Genomic DNA, 21,146 nt, shown 5'->3' with positions numbered 1-21,146 from the left:
AACTGTGCCATATATTGGCCACCACTAACCAATGCTCATGTAACGTTCAAGTCAGAAGGGAACCAGTGTGCGACCGCTGTATGCAAAATCTGACTCTTACAGTATAACAGGAACTCCCAGCTCTTTCCGGTCTTCACCGACGCCCTTTTGGGGCCCCGGGAACTTTCTGCTGCGGTCCAAGCTGGGGTCCTGCAAACTTTCAGAGTTCAGACAAAATATGAGGTACCGGCAAGGCAAAGGCAGAACGTAGTCGGGGTACAGGCAAAGGTCGAGGCTGGCGGCAATATTCGTAATCGGGGTACAGGTAAAAGGTCGAGGCAGGTAGCAAGAATCGTAATCAGGGTACAGGCAAAGGTCAAAACCGGAAATAACAATCAAAACGCTTGAGCAGGTACTGATAATAACCAGAAGCCAGCTTGGGCAATGAAACACTGAAGAAAGGGGTTTAAATAGCAGAATTTGGCACCAAAACAAAAGGAACCGGAAAAACTAGAAAACCTGCACAAAGATGGTGCCTAATGCTTCAAGGCGCGTGACTGCGCATGTCCGCGCGTCATCGCGCATGCGCAGTAACGCCGCGCCGTCCCTGCCGAACCCGGAAGTGCGGGCCCTTACTAGAGCGCGTCTGCCGGCCGGCGCGACCTAAGGTAGGAGAACGCGCCGGACCGGCAGAGCGCCTTACAGCTCACAAGCAGAAACAGCTGCATTGGGCAGAGAAATACATGAAGAGTAATTTTCAAACAGTCGTGTTCACTGATGAGTGCCGTGCAACCCTGGATGGTCCAGATGGATGAAGTAGAGGATGGTTGGTGGAAGGCCACCGTCTTCCAACAAGGCTGCGACATCAGCAAGGAGGTGGTGGAGTCATATTTTGGGTCGGAATCATGGGAAGAGGGCTGGTCGGCCCCTTTAGGGTCCCCGAAGATGTAAAGATGACCTCTGCAAAGTATGTGGAGTTTCTGACTGACCACTTTCTTCCCTGGTACAGAAGGAAGAACTATGCTTTACGTAATAAAATCATCTTCATGCATGGCAATGCACCATCTCATGCTGCAAATAATATCTCTGCATCAATGGCTGCTATGGGGATAAAAGGAGAGTAAGTCATGGTGTGGCCTCCATCCTCCCCTCACCTCAATCCTATTGAGAACCTTTGGAGCATCCTCAAGCAAAAGATCTATGAGGGTGGGAGGCAGTTTACATCCAAACAGCGCAGCTCTGGGAGGCTATTCTGACATCTTGCAAACAAATTCAAGCAGAAACTGTCAAAAACTCACAAGTTCAATGGATGCAAAGAAGGGGTCCTATGTTAAAATGTAACATGACCTGTTAAAATGTTTAAAAAGTTAAAATGTTGTTAAAAGTTTGATTGAAATACTGTAGCTTTTGATTTCAGTAAAAATGCTGCAAACACAACAAATGACAATTTTCAGTTCTTTACAACCTATAAAGTTTTTTACTGTGCGTAATAATTTGGAACAGTGCATTGTAAGTTTTTTATTCTTAAAAAAAATACTGTTATCATTAGGAGGTTTGTTCAATAAAATTTGTACTCTTAATAGTTGATAACATGAGAATTATGCTGACTGTTATTTACATCAATTATTTTGGTAAATGAGAAAAGTATCATTTGCATAATATTTTGGAACAGGGTGTAGAGTTTCCAAATAAGTCATGTAAAATTCAAGATTCCATAAGGAAATCAGGTGTTTTGTGTTAGAAGTCTAGCAGTGCATATAGTGTCACATATGGCAACAATGAATATAAAGCCCTCTAACCTAGCAAAAGGAGACAAACAAACAGATGTTCTGTAAATAATTTACCTAGAACTACCACACCATAGGTTCCTCAAGAAAACTGACAACTGGGGGTATCAAACTTCTAGAAGAAAAGGATTTGATTTTTAATCCAGCCACTAGCAGGGATGTCTATGTCAGTACTGTCTGTGTGTTGCTTTCTGTCCACATAAAGAAAGGAAATTAACTTTTAAAAAGCTGTTGCCGGACTTTTAAAGACAAATCTTCAAACCTCAGTTAAAAAACAAACACATCAATACAACAATACAGTGCTGCTGAATCCAACTGTTCATTTCTCCATTAACAGTTCTTTTTGTAGCATTACACCTATGTGGCCATACATGCACCAATAAAATCTTTGGAAGATTTTCATACCGTGTGTGGAATTATTATCTTGATGATTTTCATACCATTGGGTTTCCTTCCTATTATGCCCAATGAATGGGAGGAGAATCCAACCTTATGGCCAGTTAGGCTGCAATTTGAGGCTGGATTCTTTTTTATTTCACTATGTCTTTGTTCACAGCAGTGACTCTTCTAGTCCTGACATGTCAGTACGGATAGGTAGTAGGCCCCTCCCAGACAGGAGTTAGACCTATATCAAAGCCAATCAAAATTAATTGCTATTGCTAATTAATAACCTATAAGACCACCTGACTTCCTTCTTACCACTGTTATACATTTGCCATGCTGTACAAGAACTAAATAACTGGGATGGGAAACCCCGTACTGACTCGTCGGCAGTAGAAGAAATGCAATTTTCCATATGAAGGTAAGGGAAATTCTTATTTTCTTCAACCTCCCTTCCATGTCAGTACGGATGGAACGTACTAAGCCATGCCCCCAAACAATAAGGGGTAGGAATAAATAACATACAATAAAAGCAACAGATGCTAAAAAATGTCAAATAACAAGGCCAGCAACACAGCCATGAAACTGAGAAGCTAATATAACATATATATATATCCACTGTATATAGAAAGCACTCACGGCCCAGTCAGTTTTTTGGGTTAGCACCCGGCTATTGCCTTTGGACTGGTGAGTGCCGATACTTGCAATCTTTATATATATATATATATGAGGAAGAGCACAGTTAGTGCTCGAAACGTTGGATCTCTTTGCTTAAATAAACTTACTATATTTTTACCAAGTCCTGGTGAGTGCAGCTCTTTTTTCTTGCTTTATATTTTTTAGCCAGCACCCTGGGCATTTGAATTTCAATAGGGTGTGCTCCGTTTGTTCTTGCTATATATATATATATATATATATACACGAATTGGGAAAAGAAGCCGCACTCACAGGACTTAAGTACAAAAATAAAAAACTTTTTTTTTTTTGCTCAAAAAAGTTTTGTTTTTATTGAACATTATGCAAGGTACATACAATAAGAAGTTAAACACATCAAGTGTACAAGCATGCAAGTTGCTGAAGATTACATTTTAGTTATCTAGTACAGAGGGTTTTAACCCTTGGCCGGTGTTGAACCATACTATATTATTGTTGGGCTAGATTGGGCTGAAGTATCTGTGGTGTGGAAGAGGTTAGGGTGGAGATATAATCTTATACAGAGTCTACCCAGTGACGCCAGATTTGTAAGAATTTAAGCATTTGTCCTTTTCTGTCAAGAATAGTTCTTTCCAGTGATGCTAGGTCATCCATTGCTTTTTCCCATTCACGCATAGATGGAGGCTCCGTGTCTTTCCAGTGAAGAGTCAGAATTCGTTTGGCCTGAAACAAAGCTTTTGTAATAAAAGTTTTGGTATGTAAGTCCAATGAGGTGTTAATATCCAACATCAGAAGGCATTTCCTGGCGTCACCGGGGCCCCACTCATTTTTTTTTCTATCCATCCACACACCCCGCTCCAATAATCTTTCAGGTGTGAGCAGCCCCATATTGTGTGTGTCAGTGTGGCTATTTCGGTTTTACACCTGGTACAGTAGGGGGAGTTTAGTAGCTTCATTGCATGGAGTCTCTGTACCGTATAATATGCCCGGTGTATCGTGTATAGCTGTAATAATCTATGCCTCTGAGAGAAGGATACTGTTAGAGGGGTGTTCAGTACCCATTCCCATTGATCATCTGTTATTATTGTCCCCAGTTCCTCCTCCCACCGTGCTTTTGCAGGTACCTCGGTGTCAGAGTACATTGGCTTACTCAGGAGTTTGTATAGGATGGAGAGTTTGCTTCTTTGGTTGGGGAGTAGAAGACTCTCTAGGACTGGGGAGTTATTAACCATGGGACCGTTGTTAGGCAGAGCTTTTATGAGGGCACTTTTAATTTTGTGGTGGGTGAGCCACTTGATTCAGTGGTAGGTGCCTGGTTTTATGCAGATTCATTAAGGATATGGTTTGGCCATTCTCCCATACATCACTGATAGTATTAAGTTCAAGTGATCTCCATATATTCGGGGGGTTACACTGCACCAGTTGTGGAAAATGGGCATTCTGCCATATAGGGGTTTGGGGGGGGAGTCCCATATAGTCAATCAGTTTATGGGCTGCAGTTAAGACCGTGCGCTGTAGCGCAATGAGTGGGGAGTGCTCGCTAGGTTTCTGTTTGACAAGAAGAGCATACCAGGGCGCCTCTGGGTGGCCAGTAGCTTGTACCCAGAGTTGGAAAAGCGGTGGAGAGAGCTCATGATGTATTATGGGGGAGATATGGGTTAGCTGCGCAGCCAGGTAGTACATATAGATATCAGGCAGGGCCATTCCCCCTTTGTCCCTAGGTCTCATTAGGGTGCTAATGCGGAGCCTTGCTCTTGAGGTTCCCCATATGAATTTGGTAAAGTGGGAGTGCAGTTTGGAGAATATCTTTTTGGGGATTGGGGTTGGGGTGTGCCACAGTATATATAGTAGTTTGGGCAGGATAAACATTTTTATCAGATGGATTTTTCCTGCTGGGCCTATTGGTAAAGATTCACAGTTTTTAAATTTTTCCAGCAACCAGGGGAATAATGGGTTTAGGTTGAGCTCAGCGTACCTTGAGATGGGTAGCGCTACTTGGATACCAAGGTAAGTAAATTTGCTTGCAACTTGTAGGGGGCACATTCCGCAGGGTTTGTTTACATTTTGCTCGTCCACATAGTACAGTACTGATTTAGATGTGTTAGTTTTTAGACCAGAGATTGCTCCAAATTTGGAGGTGAGATCTATCAGAGATGTTAATGATTGTCCTGTGTCCCCTAGGTATACCAAAGTATCGTCAGCATATAGCTGTATTTTTTCTATTGTTGTTTTTTGCTCATATCCCCGGATCTGTGGGTGGTTGCGTACAGCTTGAGCAAATGGTTCAATTGCCAGGGCAAAGAGCAGTGGGGATAGTGGGCACCCTTGTCTTGTACCACGGGAGAGGGTGAAGCTGTTGGTACACAGTGAGTTAATTCGGAGAGAGGCCTTTGGGGATTTATAGAGTAGTTGGACCATATGTATATATTTGGGGCCAAATCCTAGCTGCGTCAGGACGGACCATAGGTATGGCCATTCGACCGTGTCAAATGCCTTGGCTATGTCCAGGGCTGCAATTGCTCTTTTTCCTGTGTTGTTGGGAGTGAGTGTTAGGTTCATGTAGAGCCGCCTAGTGTTGAGTACTGTCGTTTTTTTAGGTATAAAACCTATTTGGTCTGGGCTGATTACTTTAGTTATAACTCTAGCCAGTCTCCGCGCTAGGATTTTGGCGTATATTTTGACATCAGCTGTCAGTAGTGAGATAGGTCTAAATGACTCACAGAGCTGGGGGTCCTTGCCTGGTTTAGGGAGCAACACTATAGCCGCTTCGTATAGGGATTCTGGTAGGCTGCCTGACAGTTGAGCTTCTTCGTACAGTTTGGTTAACAGGGGTGCTAGGGACTTGGCGTGCTTTTTATATAGTTCTATTGGGATACCATCTGAGCCTGGTGCTTTGCCTTGTGGAAAGGAGTCTATGGCTTCCTGTGTTTCAGTATTGGTAATATTGGATTCTAGGAATTCCCTGTACTCTTGGGGCAAGGTTGGCAGGTTTAGAGGCTCTAAGAAGGCTTTAATGTCTTCAGGAGAGGCCTGCAGCTTGGTTGCGTAGAGGTCTTTATAGTATGTTATCAGCAGCTTCTCAATTTCGCTGGGGACTGTGCATAGGGTACCTGTGCCGTCTTTTAGTGCTGGAATGGGGGGAGGGGTGGAGTGTGTCTTGGCGAGATGTGCCAGCATCTTGCCTGAGCGCTCTCCATACTCATATATATTGATTTTGGAGAAATAGTGTTTTTGGAGTGCTTTTTGCCTAAGGCTTTCTGCATATTTCTCTTGCGCTTCCCGCAGTTCAGTTAGAGTTTCAGGGGTTTGGAGGTTTGCGGCCTGCCTGTCTAGGTGTGATAGCTGGTCTTCCAGCTCTTTATGTGCAACCTTGGCTTGGTGCTTATAGGCTGATATTTCGGCCGATATGGAATTACGGAGGTAAATTTTCAGAGCATCCCACAGGGGGAGTATGGGGTTTACGTTTTGGTTTAGTGTTACAAACTCCTTAATACTGGCTTCAACGGTCTTATAGTTATCTAGTATGTTTAACCAGATGGGGTTAATAGCAGGTCTGGAGTTCTTAATTTTATAGGGTAGTTGCCATTGCATTTGTACCGGAGCATGGTCCGATATGCCTCTCGGCAGATATTCAACTTTGTTTATATAGGGGATCATTGCAGCGTTTACTAGCTCTAGGTCAATTCTGGAGAGGGATAGGTAGGAAGTAGAGAAGCAAGAGAATTGGCGCGTATTGGGATTGGCAATTCTCCAGGGGTCTAATAGCGCAAGTGAGGCTGTCAAACGTGCTAGTGGTGTGGTTTTGGGGGGCACTTTATCTGGTTGCTTCCAGGTTCTATCAATATTGGGGGCTAAGACTTCATTGAAGTCACCAGCGACTATGACTAGGGCGTGCGGAAATTGGGACATTAGATCCGACAGCGACAGTAGGATCTCTGGGTCATATGGTGGTGGTATATAGATGTTGGCTAAGAGTAGTTCACAGGCATAGAAGTAACAATGGAGGAATATATACCTGCCCTTTGGGTCTGTTTTTAGTGACCCGAACCTAAATGGGACCTTTTTCCCGATAAGGATGGCAACACCGGATGAATGCGTGGAGTAAGTAGCGTGGTATGACCACCCAACCCAGGGCCTTTTGAGGGCTAGTATTTTAGAGCCTGTTAGGTGGGTTTCTTGCAGGAAAGCAATCGAGGTGTTATGTTTTTTTAGAAAGTCTAGGACTAGCCTGCGTTTAATGGGGCAGTTAAGTCCCCTTACGTTCCAGCTAGTGAGTTGTATAGATATATCGCCGCTGGGTTGGGTAGTATCCCACGCCTGTTACAGTCCCTTTACCTTGCATTGTATCATGGTTTTTTTGAGCATATAACATTAACATTCTTAACAGAAAAAAGAAAAGATTGTACGTAAACGTAGTACAAGTAAAGTGATCCCCAACCCACCGTATCCCTCCCCTTCCACCCATTCCCCAACCTAGGGTAGAATTTGTCCCTTAAGTAGAACTTTTTAGATACTTTTCCGGGGGTGAGTCGTGTCGCTTTGTTGGGCACGTTGTGCTCCCAGTGTGCTGGGATACAGATAGCCTTGTTCTCACTGGAGGGGGGCCTGGAGCCACCGAGAGTGTACCCGAGGGAAGGTTTCCCCTAACACACTTTAAATGCTGAGAGTCTGTGGGTGAGGTGCTAGGGTGTCTCTGTTGATGGAGATATGTACGGGGCTATGGATTGGCTTTTGCTGCAGAGCATTAGTCAGGGGGTATGCCATACTCACGGACTTGTGTGGTGGCGACTAGTGGTGTAGCAGAGGGTCTCGGGGCTTATGGAGGTATGCCTCTGGCGTCCATCCAGGATTGTAAGTCCTGGGGGGTTGTGAAGAAGTAGGATTTACCGTCGGCTTGTACTCTTAATCGTGCAGGGTACATCATAGCGTAGGTTAGCCCTGCGGTGCGAAGGCGGCCTTTCCCGCTTAGGAAGCCTGCCCGTTGTCTTAGGACTTCTGCCGAGTAGTCGGCATATATTGATATGGTTGCGGCTTGGTGCTTCAGTGGTCCTTGCGTTCTGGCGAGTCCTAGGATCTTGTCCCGGTCTTTAGCATTGAGTAATTTAGCAATTAGTGGTCTTGGCGGTGCTCCTGGCGGGGCTTGTCTGGTGGGAACTCTATGAGCTCTTTCGATCGCGAAGGTGTTGGTGAGTTGTTCTGCTCCAAAGATCTCTTTCAGCCATGCCTCTAGGAAGGCCTCTGGGGCGCTCCCTTCTGTTTGCTCCGGAAAGCCTACAAATCTTAAGTTGCTGCGGCGCAAACGGTTTTCCAGGTCGTCTGACTTGCGCTGGCATTCAGTGACTAGCTTCTGTACAGTTTGGTATTGTTCTGGGAGGTTTCTGCAGGAGTCCTCGAGGTTACTCACCCGGGATTCCACAGCTTTTGTTCTCTCCCGTAGTTTTTGCAGGTCAGCCTTAATAATCGACAAATCGATTTTTATTTCGTCAGTTTTGTTGTTGATCAGTGTTGTACATGAGTCATTTGCTGATCGTATCTCTGCCAATATATCGTGTAGGGTAGGCTCACTGGTGTTTGGAGCTTCTTCGTGGCGCTGTTTTGCCGAGCCAGTTGCCGGGTTTGAATTGCTTTTCCCGGGGGATCCGGGTGCAGATGCAGGTCTCTCTGCCGCGCCGCCATTTTGGTTGGCTTCGCGGGCAAATTTTTCTAACCTTGCCGCAGCTTCTGTGGTTCTCTTTTGCGCTTTGTGCTGCCCCATTAGTTCCCTCTGTGACAGGGGGTCCCTGCGGGGTTCAATCGGCTCCGTGCTTATAGGGTATGTGCGGGTAAAACAGGGTTTTTGCCGGGTTTCTCTGCGGAGCTCCAGGTAATGCGTGTGCTCACATCAGCGCTAGACCACGCCCCCAATAAAAAACTTTTAATGGTAAATCAGTGAACTGACGTTTAGGCTGAACACCTCAGCCTTTCTCAAACTTTCAAAACTTTTCTCAACTTTGAGAAAGGCTGAGGTGTTCAGCCGAAACGTCAGTTCACTGATTTACCATTAAAAGTTTTTTATTTTTGTACTTAAGTCCTGTGAGTGCGGCTTCTTTTCCCAATTCGTGTTCATTCTAATTTTGAGGATTGCACCCAGGCCAAGCTGTGGATTATACGTGAGTGCCAGTATTTAATTTTGTTTTTTTATATATATATATATATATATATAACTTTATATCTGATTATTAATCAGTGTGTAATTAACTTTTCTAATGTAATTAATTTACAAGGTTACTGTTGATAGAGCAATAATTGTGATTTTCAAATGAATTTAATTTTAGCCATGAATCATTGTGAGTGTTGATTTCATGAATTCAGGTTCTGATTTGTAAAAGTTTTAGGCTGAAAGCATTAAATTCTCCATATTTTGCTATAACATATAGCTCCTGAAGATGAAAGATGAAAAAGCTACAAATTCTAATCTACCAAATATGTCATAAGATAAGAACCAAGCACGACAGAAGAAAAACTGACCATTCCCTGCTACAAGGGTCCCCTCACAGACCAGGGGGATTTCCACATTATGGTTGCCAAAACATCCATCCCAGCTTGGGCGGATCCTTTGCCAACAACAGGAAAACTGTCAAGATACAGCTGCCAATAATCATAACTCTGGCACTGGCCAGCTCACTAGTGTAACCACCCTAGCAACCACCAGCAGGCCAGTTATACAACCATTATTTAGCAGCAACTCGGATACAGTGAGTAGTCAGTAGGATGGAAACTCCCACAAGAACCCTGACAGCTTTCAGCTGAGGGACATAATTAGCTCATTAGTATGCAGGCTTCCCAGTACACGAGCATTTCAAACACGCAGTGGATACTGAAGAATCATACTCACTGGATTCAGACTTAGTTATCATTAGGCCATATCCATATCTATGGCCCTTTTGTCCGACATCAGTTTTCTAAGGCTCACAAAACCATAGGAGAAGGGAGGCTAAATTAGTCACAGGCAGCAATGTGACAATACCCACACCTGTATACCTTCCCAGTAAGCTACAGTTTGAATACTGTGCATAGATGGACAATCGGCAGGGGGGCTATTTTAGCACAGAGCTAGGACCATGGGTGTGCCCACACCTGCATTTGTTCCCAATAGGTGACAATTTGCCTATTGTGCATATTTAGGATTTGGATAAATTATTCTCCATTCCCTGGGAGTTATCCCTCTGTGTCCACAGAAGTAAAAAATAATAAATCAATAAAAAGACAAAAAGAAAAAAACAAAACTGCTTCTAGACTTACAAAAGGGTAAGGAGGTAGATCCTATCCCCTGTCCAGTTGGACAAAAAAAAAACAGTGGTGAGATGGAAGCCAGGTGGTCTTATAGTTAAGGATTAATTTCCATTGGCTTTGGTCCTACCTCCTGTCTGGGAGGGGCATATTTTGTTTTATGTTGGGGCAGAGGGCCTGCAATGCCTATGATATATATATATATATATTTATTTAGATGAGACTAAAAATCTATGTTTTTGTTTAACCACTGTTAGCATAATGTCAGTCAGATAGATCCATTCTAAATGAAATAGGGAATCCAGCACAAACTGACACTTCTATACATGTACACATAATTCTCCCCACTGCAACAGGACCATCATTTCCCATTCCTCATCCTATGGACTAACAAGTTGGCAATGGATCACTTCCCTGGTACCTGGTAAAAGCCTTGCATGGATACCCCAGTAGAAACTAAACAAACCTGATACGGTTCCCAAAGACACAGAGATGCCACAGATGGTGGAGGAGGCATTGCACCCGTGAGCATGTGGTATGGAAGTGCTGGAAACTTACTATGCGCTGCATACAATACTGATTTTGTATTGTTTTAAAGGTTTTATCTGGAGCCAAACATAGTGGTCTAGGAGAACAGGATTTAGATGGAGGGAATGCTATGGGTTGTTCCACTGGTGCAATTTAGTAGAAGTTTCAGTAAATTAAAAGTAGACCTCCTTTATACTAGAGAGTCATTTGATTCAGCTGGACTGAATCATATATTATAGGTAAAAATATAAATACTGTATATACTCGAGTATAAGCCTAGTTTTTCAGCACCCAAAATGTGCTGAAAAAGTCACCCTCGGCTTATACTCGAGTCGGGTGCCATGGGTCCCTCTAGACTAGCACCCTCTGTCCTTTGTGTGCAAATTAGGCCACCCGTAACCAGACCCTCCAGTGCCCTGGCCTAGGCTCCCACTAGCAATACTCATTTCACCTTACATCTCCTCCGGGACTGGGTCTGCTGCTAGTTTGCCAATGTGCAATGAGCGTGGGGGTAGTACTCATATTGTTTTTGTTGACCCTCTTCTCCGCTTACAGAGCTAGTTTACTGTTTTTGTTTGAAATAAATATTGAAAAACATATACCCCACTGACGCCTCAATTAATGTAATTTTATTGGTATTTATTTTGATTGTCAAAACTTAGCAGTAGCTGCTGTATTTCCCACCCTAGGCTTATACTCGAGTCGATAAGTTTTTCCAGTTTTCTTAGGTAAAATTAGGTACCTCGGCTTATATTCGGATCGGCTTATACTCGAGTATATACGGTAGTTAACAAAAAATGAGCAGCTGAAGAGATATTCACCTCAGAATCATCCTACTGCTGATCCTTCTCTTCTGCACAGACCCTGAGATGGGTCGGGGGGTGGGCAGGGGTCAGTGACATATATAAACACTACAGTTGCTTTTCTCCTTCCTAATATGATATCACACATAGTACTGGCAGCAGACTTAACTTCTATTGGCTGCCTCCTGTCAGTCTGACATTGCTTCAGCAGAATCCTGCATTGAAGTCAATTTTTCAAAAGCACAAACAGATTTTTTGTATTTTATTTCAAAATTTTAAATGGGGCTAGCCATATTCTTCATTTTCCTGGGTACCACAGCCATGTGACCTGTGCGCTGATAAACTTCAGTCACACTTTACTGCTGTGCTGCAAGTTGGATTGATATCACCCCTACCTTTTTCCCTCAACAGCCAATCAGCAGAACACTAGGGAGGTAGGAAGATAGCAGCTCCCTGACACCTGTATTGCTAAAAGTGGTAGATATCAATATAGCACTCAATAGTAAGAAATTCAAGTCCAGTTTCAGACTCCTCCAGTTCCATGGGAGTAGGAGAAACAATAGGTTATCTAAAAACAGTTCTAATGTGTATGAAAAGCCCAGAATCAGGCACAATGCACTGAGATGGCTGCCTACACACCAATATTACAACTAAAAAAATACATTTGTTGGTTCAATAATAACATTTTAAATGGCTGAATGAATTATTATATATATGTAAACAGTGTAATTTAGAAATAAAAAGTACACCATAAAATTCACAACAGATTCCCTTAAAATGTCATAAGCTCAGCTTGCAAGGTAAAAATATTGAAAATAAAAAAACATCCGCAACCATTTTTCCCAAGGTGTTAATTTTTGGCTTGTTATCTGAAGGTATACATTCTTTCTCTTACATTCTCCCACTGATGTGAATATTTGAAGGGGCTGGACACACACTATCAGCAGGGTGTGTTAATCCTGATAAAGGGTGGGTTGTGTCCCCTAGAAACTTTAATACACTTGTGGTAAAAATAAATGTGGTACGCTCCCCCACTGCTTAATAATAGTGAGTTTGTGTCTCCTTTAAATATTCACATTGCTGATTAGATCCTGACGATCTTAGGAGAAGATCTGCACCTCCAGTGCTGTGAATTGTGGATGGTGTGCTTGTGCGGCTATTACATTTGAGAACAAGATGTTTTGTGTCTGTGACAGAGTCATGTTGCTTAATATAATTTTCTGAGATATCTGTGGAGGACCGCGCTTTCTTTCTTTTCTGTCTTTTCTACTTTTGCTGGCCAGCACAAAAAAAACCAATCTCTCTCTTAATCTTTTTCTATTACTCCTCGTGTCTGTCCTCCACCATTCTCAGCAATGAAACACATTTTTTACTGTGTCCAACATGGTAACAATAGGGTTAAAATCCATGTGGAAAACTGTTGTTTGCAGATCTGAAATGCTGAAGCATTTAAACATTAATTGTGCTCATATATATAAAGTAAAACCTTTCAATTGTCACTAAGATGTGCAACACACTTTTGACAATAAAAGTGCACATTTTAAACATTTAAAGTTAAAAGTAAGTTTTTACCTGAGTTTTCCAAATAGTTTTCCAAATTGTTTGCTCTGGGTTTGGTGAAACACAAAGGTGTGTCCTAATGATTGGCAGCTGTGCACAGGCATTAGCAGAGCTGGGAACGTAAACTTTTTGTTTAATTTTCTTTTTTACCTTTTATATTGTAATCTGTGCAGACTCTTATGTACATGTACTTGTAAAAATTGTAATTATTGTTGAAATTAATATTTGTTTAATTTTAAAATGCATGATGTCAGTGAATTTCAAAGCATGCTGGGAGCCTTGGGTATAAAAGGCCTCTCCCAGTCAGCACGAGTCAGTCTGGGTTTGGCTCTCTGCAATGATAGACCTGTGTAAAGACTGCGCTGCTGTTTTGGTGCTGTGCCATACTGAGCTGTGTAACACTTTTGCCTTCTGCTTCAAGGAAATAAAGTCACAATTTTCTTTGTCAAGCAAGCTTCAGCAAACTCTGTAAAAGGGCCCATACCACAGTGATCCATTCATATTTATGGGATACCGATAGAACATTGGCAAAAAGGGAATTATATAATACAGGTGTTTCTGTAATTTAAGTCTGCTGAAAAACCTTTAAAAATTAATTAAATGAAATAGGATTTATGTTTCTCTGCCACACACAGGGGATGGGGGAGAAGGGGAAGCGGTGGGGGTGATGTTGCCGGCTGGGTTACATTGGGAACTCAGCTGGCTTGGCCCACCTCTGGGACAGGTATAAACAATACAGGGTGATTACAGCCTGAATCTGAGGTGAGAACAATGCAGGGGGGCAGTAAATCTCAGTACTGATACCATTTAAAGCTTACACAAAGGTAAGCCATCAAAGCAGCCAGACAGGTGGGGGGCCACACGGGAGGGGGCTGCCAGTTGGACAGCACTGATGTAAGGAAATGAAATAATAGAAACACCACATGGAAATCAATGTTTTTGCTTTGCAGGTGGATTGACAGCTATAAGTGCCAAATGATTAAATGTGTCATAACTGCATGTCCCAAACATAGACATACTGCATAGGGAGAAAAAGAGTAGAAAGGGCAGGCTTCATGCCACAAAATTAGGGCAGAATTAGCCCCTCAGTGAGGCAGTTTCAACAACTATATATATTTCTGTGTAAGCAGCTTTTATGCTGTAATAAAAATGTCCCATGCCCCCATTCTCTCATTCTCATACCTTCCATGTTACACCTACCCCTCTTATTTGGGATTTGTACCTGCACGTTATAATGTGCTTTCAGCCAGCAAGGGAGATGTGGAGTGAAAACCATGCCATAAAAATACAAAATAGGGAAGCTTAAGTGTGACCTGCTTAATATTACAGTGATGCAATGGACTGTTTGATAGAACAGATGAAGTTATTGGTATTTAGGAGTGAAAGTCTTTGTGTGAAAGACAGAATGTTTCTTTTCTTAAACTGCAGCAAGGAAGGTTGGAAGGGGCGAGTGATGTAGATGCCCCCAAATTAAGTCTATAAAAGGATCTGCTGGAGGGAACAGTTCACCCCCCTTTTTGTGACTCACATACATACTGCCCCTTTCTCGCATCATTTAGGTATCCAGAGAATGTGATCAGACCCAAAAGCCTAGAGTTCTGTCAGACCTTCCCCTAATATGGTGTTGGGAAGATCAGACCCAGAAGGGGGGCAGGGGAGGGCTGAGACACCCCCACATAACAAGCAGATGCAGGACAGGACTTTATCTCCACATACTACTGCACTACCAGTCAGTTCTTTGCAGCAGCAGCAAGAGAGAGACCATCTTCCAGTGACTTGCTGTGAGTAGGGGCTGTGGCAGGGTGGGAGGGGGCTTAGTTATTACTAAAGCAGTCTCTGAACCAAGTGCAGGAAGCCTACAGATGCTTATAAACTCATTGTTAATTTGATGTTGCTTTTAAACTTATATTCAATTGCATTCCTGGAAAATATCTGTATGTCAACAATTCATTTTCCAATACAATATGCTTTTGAATGTTTTTTGATCTTTACTGTTGTTGATGCTTTATAGACAGCTGGACAAGCAGGTATCCTTATTGTGAACATCATTTATTGTGAAATCTAAACTGTATGTTATAACTTCTAACACATTGTAACTTTATGTCCAATCCTTCCCTCCCCTTGTCACACAGTAGCTTAGGAATGAACACTGAAAATGGGTGTCCTGGAACATCCTCTGGAGTAGTAGGAAACAGGGCAGGTGAAATTATTACCACACTTTTACATGGAGATTTATATCTGGCTTCTTTTCTTTTTTGGGGCAACATGTTTTATTTTCTGTAGCCACAAGCAACTTTCTTTTATAGGAGATAATGAAATATATAGTAACCAGCACCCATTTAAAGACACTGTTGGGTAGCATAATACCTCAGATATAACAATGTAATATGATGGAAAGACACATTGGTGTATCTGCCCAGTCTGCTATTTCTTACCGCTAAATAAGAAAAAAATGGAAAAAAACATCTCTGCTTTACTCTCATAGTCAGTTTAAAGGAACAGTAACACCAAAAAATGAAAGTGTTTTAAAGTAATTAAAATATAATATACAGTTGCCCTGCGCTGGTAAAACTGGTAAGTTTGCAACAGAAACGCTACTATAGTTTATATAAATGAGCTGCTATGTCAACACGGGGGCAGCCATTGAAGCTGGGAAAAAGGAGAAAAGGCACAGGCACATAGCAGATAACAGATAAGCTTTGTAGAATATAATGGGGTTTTATCTGTTATCTGCTAAGTAACCTGTGCCTTTTCTCCTGTAAACGGCTGCCCCCGTGGCTATACAGAAGCTTTATTATATAAACTATAATAGTCTTTCTAAGGAAAACACATCAGTTGTACCAGTGCAGGGCAGCATTACATTATATAGTAATTACTTTTATACACTTTCATTTTTTGGTGTTACTGTCCCTTTAAAAAGCCAAGGCCCCACATACTATATAGCAGAACTGAGGAGGCTATGCTGGCCTGAACTCCTGGGAGCTGACGTTGGTGGCAGCTCAGAATATAAATGTACAATTTTTTAGGGAGTCTCCAAGTCTTTATAGCAACAGCATCAAATCTACACTAATATGGACATGAGAAATTAGAAAACATGGGCCAAAGTAACAGAATGGGAGAGGAATTATTTGAAAAATTTAGAAAGAATACACAAAGGTAGAAGCTGTCTATAAATGTATTTATTATACATTATCATCCACCAATCACTGTGCATTATTGCAAGCAAGGTATGATTATGATATGCCACAACGACTGCCTTGTTGTCTCAGCTGTAAACTAAGAGCTTGGCACCTTCCTCTGATTGTCTGTGGGGTAGAGCTCCCATTCAGTATATCCTATGATGTATGTTCCAACCCATATTGTAACCTTAATCCATACTGTATATCTGATATTGCGTATTCGAATCCATACTGTATATCGTAATGTCTCAGGGCAATCCCAGTTTATGCCAGTGAAATTGAAAAATAGACTTCTGTTTGGCAGGACTGGGATTCCTGAGGCAGCTGCTATAAAATAATCCAGGGGAATACATTCCTGTAGCTGTATCAGGCAACTGAGCCTTTATTGTCCCATGAAACTTAGTGGCACATCATTTAATGCTCTGAGATGCTACATGATGGGAATATTATTCTCTATTTATGTAGTGCCAGTGCACTAAATATTTGTTTTTCCAGTGACTCCTACGTTTCATTAAGTTATCCCACACTAAAGTTATATTAGAAGTTATATTAGATGCCAATTAGCCTGCCAGTATGGTTTTGCACAGAGAGAGGAAGCACATGCAAACACTGCATGCAGATAGTGCCCTAATCAGAAATAAACAGTACTGTAAAGCAGCAATATTTTTTTCACCAGTTTTTTTCCCAGTGCTCCTTGCATTTGTGTCATCCTAGCTTTTAGGCTGGGGTTTCCTGGTTTTTTATGCCCCCTGAACCACCCCTCAACCCATCCAACTTTGCATGGTGCTATGGCCTCCTACATTAGGAGAGTTAAACCTCCTGTTAAAAACCCAGCAAGTTACCCACACTCTGTGGGAGAGAGTATTTTTCCCTGTGGGCTTCTATGTTGTTCTTCCTGAGAAATCTTGCTACATGGAAACATGGCCTTAAGATGTCTGCATACACACATTTAGATTGCAATTATTCTGTGATTAATAAAATGTGGGGATTTAAAACATTCCTGTGCCACCTAAAAACGTTTATTTTGTGTGAAAACTACCACAGCTACTATGCATGGTGACTGGGGCTGCCACCTAGGGGCCCCCAGTCGTCAGCTCCTACTTAGCTTTAAACCCCCTCCCCCCACCAAGTAAAGTACTTCCTCCTTGTGGCCACAATGGGGGGTGGGGGGGAGCAGGCCTGAATCGGCGCGGGTAACGGGGCCCACCAGGTATTTTTCCTGGGGCCCTGCTGGCTCAGTCCGACCCTGAAAGCAACTGTGACTTTGAAATTAGGTAGGTAGTCTCCATTCATACCCACCCACACCACTAAAAAAGAGCAGGGAACTCCTTTGGCTTCTAAGAACCTTGCACCAAAAAATACTTCTGAACAGTTTAAAACCAGGGCTTCCATACAAGACCTTGCTATACTTTGGCCTTTATCAAGGGTGAACTTGAAGTTATTGGGGCCAATAAGAAGAATTTTTGCAAGGCACTACATATGCGTAATAATTATGCTTTGGTTGGGGCTACCCAAAGGGCACTTTATACCTTACTTTAAGGCCCCATGGGGGCTGTAGGGTTTGTTGTCATACACCACTGGCTAGGATATAAAATTGCTCCTATTTTATAAAGAATTGTTACAAAGCCTGTAAACTCCAATGGGATATGGTCTGATGTAAAAACTGAACAACCTGTAAATTGCAGAATAAATGTGTTTGTGCTATATAGATAAAGGTACTAATGATAATAAATACTGCATATATTTCTTTGCACAATCGTCATTGCCTACAATGATCTCACAATGGTTTTATTTTTGATCCTTAGTAAATCTATCATGTTAGGAGTGTCTGTGACCCAAAGTATGTTTCACTGCAGGTGCCAGCAGCTATGGCTAATAAAGGTCCTTCATATGGAATGAGCCGTGAGGTTCAATCTCGTATTGAGAAGAAGTATGATGAGGAACTAGAGCAGCGTCTAGTGCAGTGGATCTGTATTCAGTGCGGTGATGATGTAGGAACACCAGAACAAGGAAGGCTAGGCTTTCAACAATGGCTGAAGAATGGCCTGGTGAGACCCTCCTGAATGGCACTATATTCATTATTTCTTAGCTGCATTTTCATATACTGTGAGGAACCATGCTATTGTTTCTTCTCTTTTTGACTTTGGCTTATCCTGCCGTCATATCGAGAATATGGTGTTGCCTATACTTTATATATACACCAGAACATGTCCTACTTAATAATGTTCAGTAGTCAGGTCCCTCACTGCAGTCTGCAAACAATTGCTGGATCTTCTGCCTCTGTTGTTTTATCCATGCACACCCATTACAGGCAGTAGTACAGTGAAGCAAGCAGAGACAGTGACATGTATACTAGGAGATACTAACGTTTTTAGTAAGTAAATCCAAATCTTGGCCACTTTACAAATTGTTTTGAGGCGACCATTTTTATTCTCAACCTTCACTTACATCTCATTGCCCACAAGAATTATTTTTCAGCAGAAGCATCACTTTCAGTCTCTCTTTTGTCAGGTTCTTTCAAAGCTGATAAACAGTCTGTACCCAAAGGGATCCCAGCCAGTGAAGATCCCTGATCCCCCTCCCAGCATGGTGTTTAAGCAGATGGAACAAGTGGCTCAGTTCCTGAGGGCATCTGAAGATTATGGGGTGGTTAAAACAGACATGTTCCAGACTGTAGACCTGTATGAAGGTAAAATAACCCTAAGATTGGTAATATTGTGCAACATTTTCCTCAGCAACTAGACCAGGATTAGGAACATATTGCACTAGCACTAATCATGTGATATGTCACTTGCCATTTTTATCATGGCTTAGCCCAGTGCATGCTTCACTGCATGAGATAGATTACTTGTTTATTATACATATACTGTGACAAAGGGCTCATTCATTAAGGTGGGACAGAAGATGAAATACATATCTTTAATAATTAATATAAGCTTCTGCATCACTTCTCAAAGTTACTCTTCACTATCCGCTTCTTTACTTTCAGGCCTTGTGTTGGAATGACTTTAAAAAAAAAATGATTTTTAATTATTTGTAAAGCTTTTTATGTCGGCAGGAAGGACGTATTACATTTTTTTCATTGCATTTTTCCTTTAAGCTATTTGAGCCCACTTTACTCAATACTACATTATAATTCCTCAAGTTTATAAGTAAAATTTAGTTATATCTAAAGGATTACAGAAGGAAGTAATGGTAATTGTGACACTTAAAGAAAGGGCCATTGGTTATTGCTGATACTGATTTGACCTATATTAAATAAGTTCTCTAATCAATGTGTAAGAAATGACTGGTATAATTCCCTTGAAATAAACTTTGTGTTATTAGAAGGCCCCCAAACCATGTGTTATTGCTATGACCTTGATTTTGCATCACTGCCCTTGTCACATTCACAGGAAAGGACATGGCGGCTGTGCAAAGAACAATTGTGGCACTTGGAAGCATTGCTGTTACAAAGAATGATGGCCAATACAAAGGGGACCCATCTTGGTTTATGAAGTAAGTAGAAGCTCCAGCCTCACATTATACTGCACTCACTAGTGCACCTCCTACTATCCCATGGTCCTGAAAAATTAAATTGGCAGCACTTCCCTTGTGTCATTTTTGTGCCATGTTGTTGTCAGCCTTCAATTATGAAGCTAGATTGAATCCATAGCGATCTAGGGTTATTATTTCTAAGTTTCCATGGAAAATGTCCCTAGGATCTTTTGTTTCTTTATGCCAAGTATGCTTCAACGCTTAAACCTAGAAGTAATATCACTATAGCTGAAGATTATCTCATGCCATGTTGTTTTTGCTTTCTCTCCTCCCTTAGGAAAGCCCAGGAACACAAACGGGACTTCTCTGATGAGAAACTGAAGGAAGGAAAGAATATCATTGGCTTGCAGATGGGTAGCAACCAAGGCGCCACCCAGTCTGGGATGACAGGATATGGTCGCCCAAGACAAATTATCAGCTAAAAAAAAAAATTGGCATAATTAACAACTATAACCTCTTTGCTGCCAAAAATACAAATTCTACACCTAGAAGCAAAGAGGTTAATGCATACAGTAATACATATAAGGCCTCACCATGTACCTAATCAGAATGAAAAATAATCCAAGTTCTCCAGTAACAGGTATTAGGCTGGGGCTTTGAAGGGTTTAATCTGTCAGGTCACCTTGAAAAACTGTATGCAAAAACTGTCTACAAAATGTTTAGTACATTAGTTTTTAAACCTCTTTGGGGACTTACCAATAGTGGATATGCAGAATTCACACCATCCAACTTCCTTTGTGGATACATTGAAACCATGCAACTGTTGCTGGGTCCCTGAGGGTTTGAAGACACATAATTCAGTAGGTAGTATTGCAAGCTTACAATAGAAGCTACCAAGCTGGCTACTTCAGACCCCGAGGAATCAACAGCTGGCTGGCTGTGGAACTGTTTTTATGAGTTATACAGCCATAGGCATGGCCCTGAGAATAGAGCACATCAAGACAAAGTCACATACACAGACAGCCAGCTCACTAACAAATCTATTGCAGGTAGGGTTGGCACCTGGCTGGTATTTTACAGACCTGGCCAGTAAAAATAGGCCAATGTTATTAATAGGGAAAAATAATAAAAATATTGGAATTGGTATTTTTTTCCAGAAAAGGTGACAACCCTAATTGCAAGTGAAGTTCTGTTGACTACACATATTCATTTACTTAAGCCTTGCAGTGCTGTCTACTTTTCTACTGACTGGCTTTGATTTCATCTTCTCTGCATAATTTAATAAATGAATTTGTTTTGTAATTGCAAAAATTGTCTCCCCAAGTGTAGCCTCCTTGTCTTCACTATACAATGTAGTCACCTCTCTATAGCATATTAGAAATCACATCTCATCACTGCACCACCCCCTGTCAAACGCCTAAAACTGAAGAGTTCAATAGTTGATTTAGGAATACAGCAAGCTGGCACTGTGACTGCATCAATGAAAACTACAACAATCTGACATACCTTAACCCACAGGTAACAGATTG

At 41.9% G+C, this 21,146-nt stretch overlaps 1 protein-coding gene across 1 annotated transcript; it reads left to right on the top strand.

Moving 5' to 3' along the window:
* Nucleotides 1-14,722: 14,722 nt before the first annotated feature.
* Nucleotides 14,723-20,928, top strand: tagln (transgelin). The gene is made up of 5 exons (NM_001030408.1): nt 14,723-14,742; nt 17,997-18,188; nt 18,652-18,829; nt 19,536-19,638; nt 19,955-20,928. The coding sequence occupies exons 2-5, from the start codon at nt 18,009-18,011 to the stop codon at nt 20,097-20,099; spliced, it is 606 nt and encodes a 201-aa protein (NP_001025579.1). The 5' UTR covers nt 14,723-14,742; nt 17,997-18,008; the 3' UTR covers nt 20,100-20,928.
* The last annotated feature ends 218 nt before the right edge of the window (nt 20,929-21,146 follow it).

This window comes from Xenopus tropicalis, chromosome 7, assembly GCF_000004195.4.
Source record: "Xenopus tropicalis strain Nigerian chromosome 7, UCB_Xtro_10.0, whole genome shotgun sequence".
NCBI lineage: Eukaryota > Metazoa > Chordata > Amphibia > Anura > Pipidae > Xenopus > Xenopus tropicalis.
The sequence above is the reverse complement of the archived record's forward strand: the minus strand, read 5'-3'. Positions and strand labels throughout refer to the sequence as shown.

What these genes read in the sequence shown, in the direction of transcription:
- tagln (NM_001030408.1), top strand. Translation starts at nt 18,009, where the DNA reads ATGGCTAATAAAGGTCCTTCATATGGAATGAGCCGTGAGGTTCAATCT. An exon ending in AATGGCTGAAGAATGGCCTG is followed by an intron (nt 18,189 to 18,651) that starts GTGAGACCCTCC and finishes CTCTTTTGTCAG; the next exon opens with GTTCTTTCAAAGCTGATAAA. An exon ending in GACCCATCTTGGTTTATGAA is followed by an intron (nt 19,639 to 19,954) that starts GTAAGTAGAAGC and finishes CTCCTCCCTTAG; the next exon opens with GAAAGCCCAGGAACACAAAC.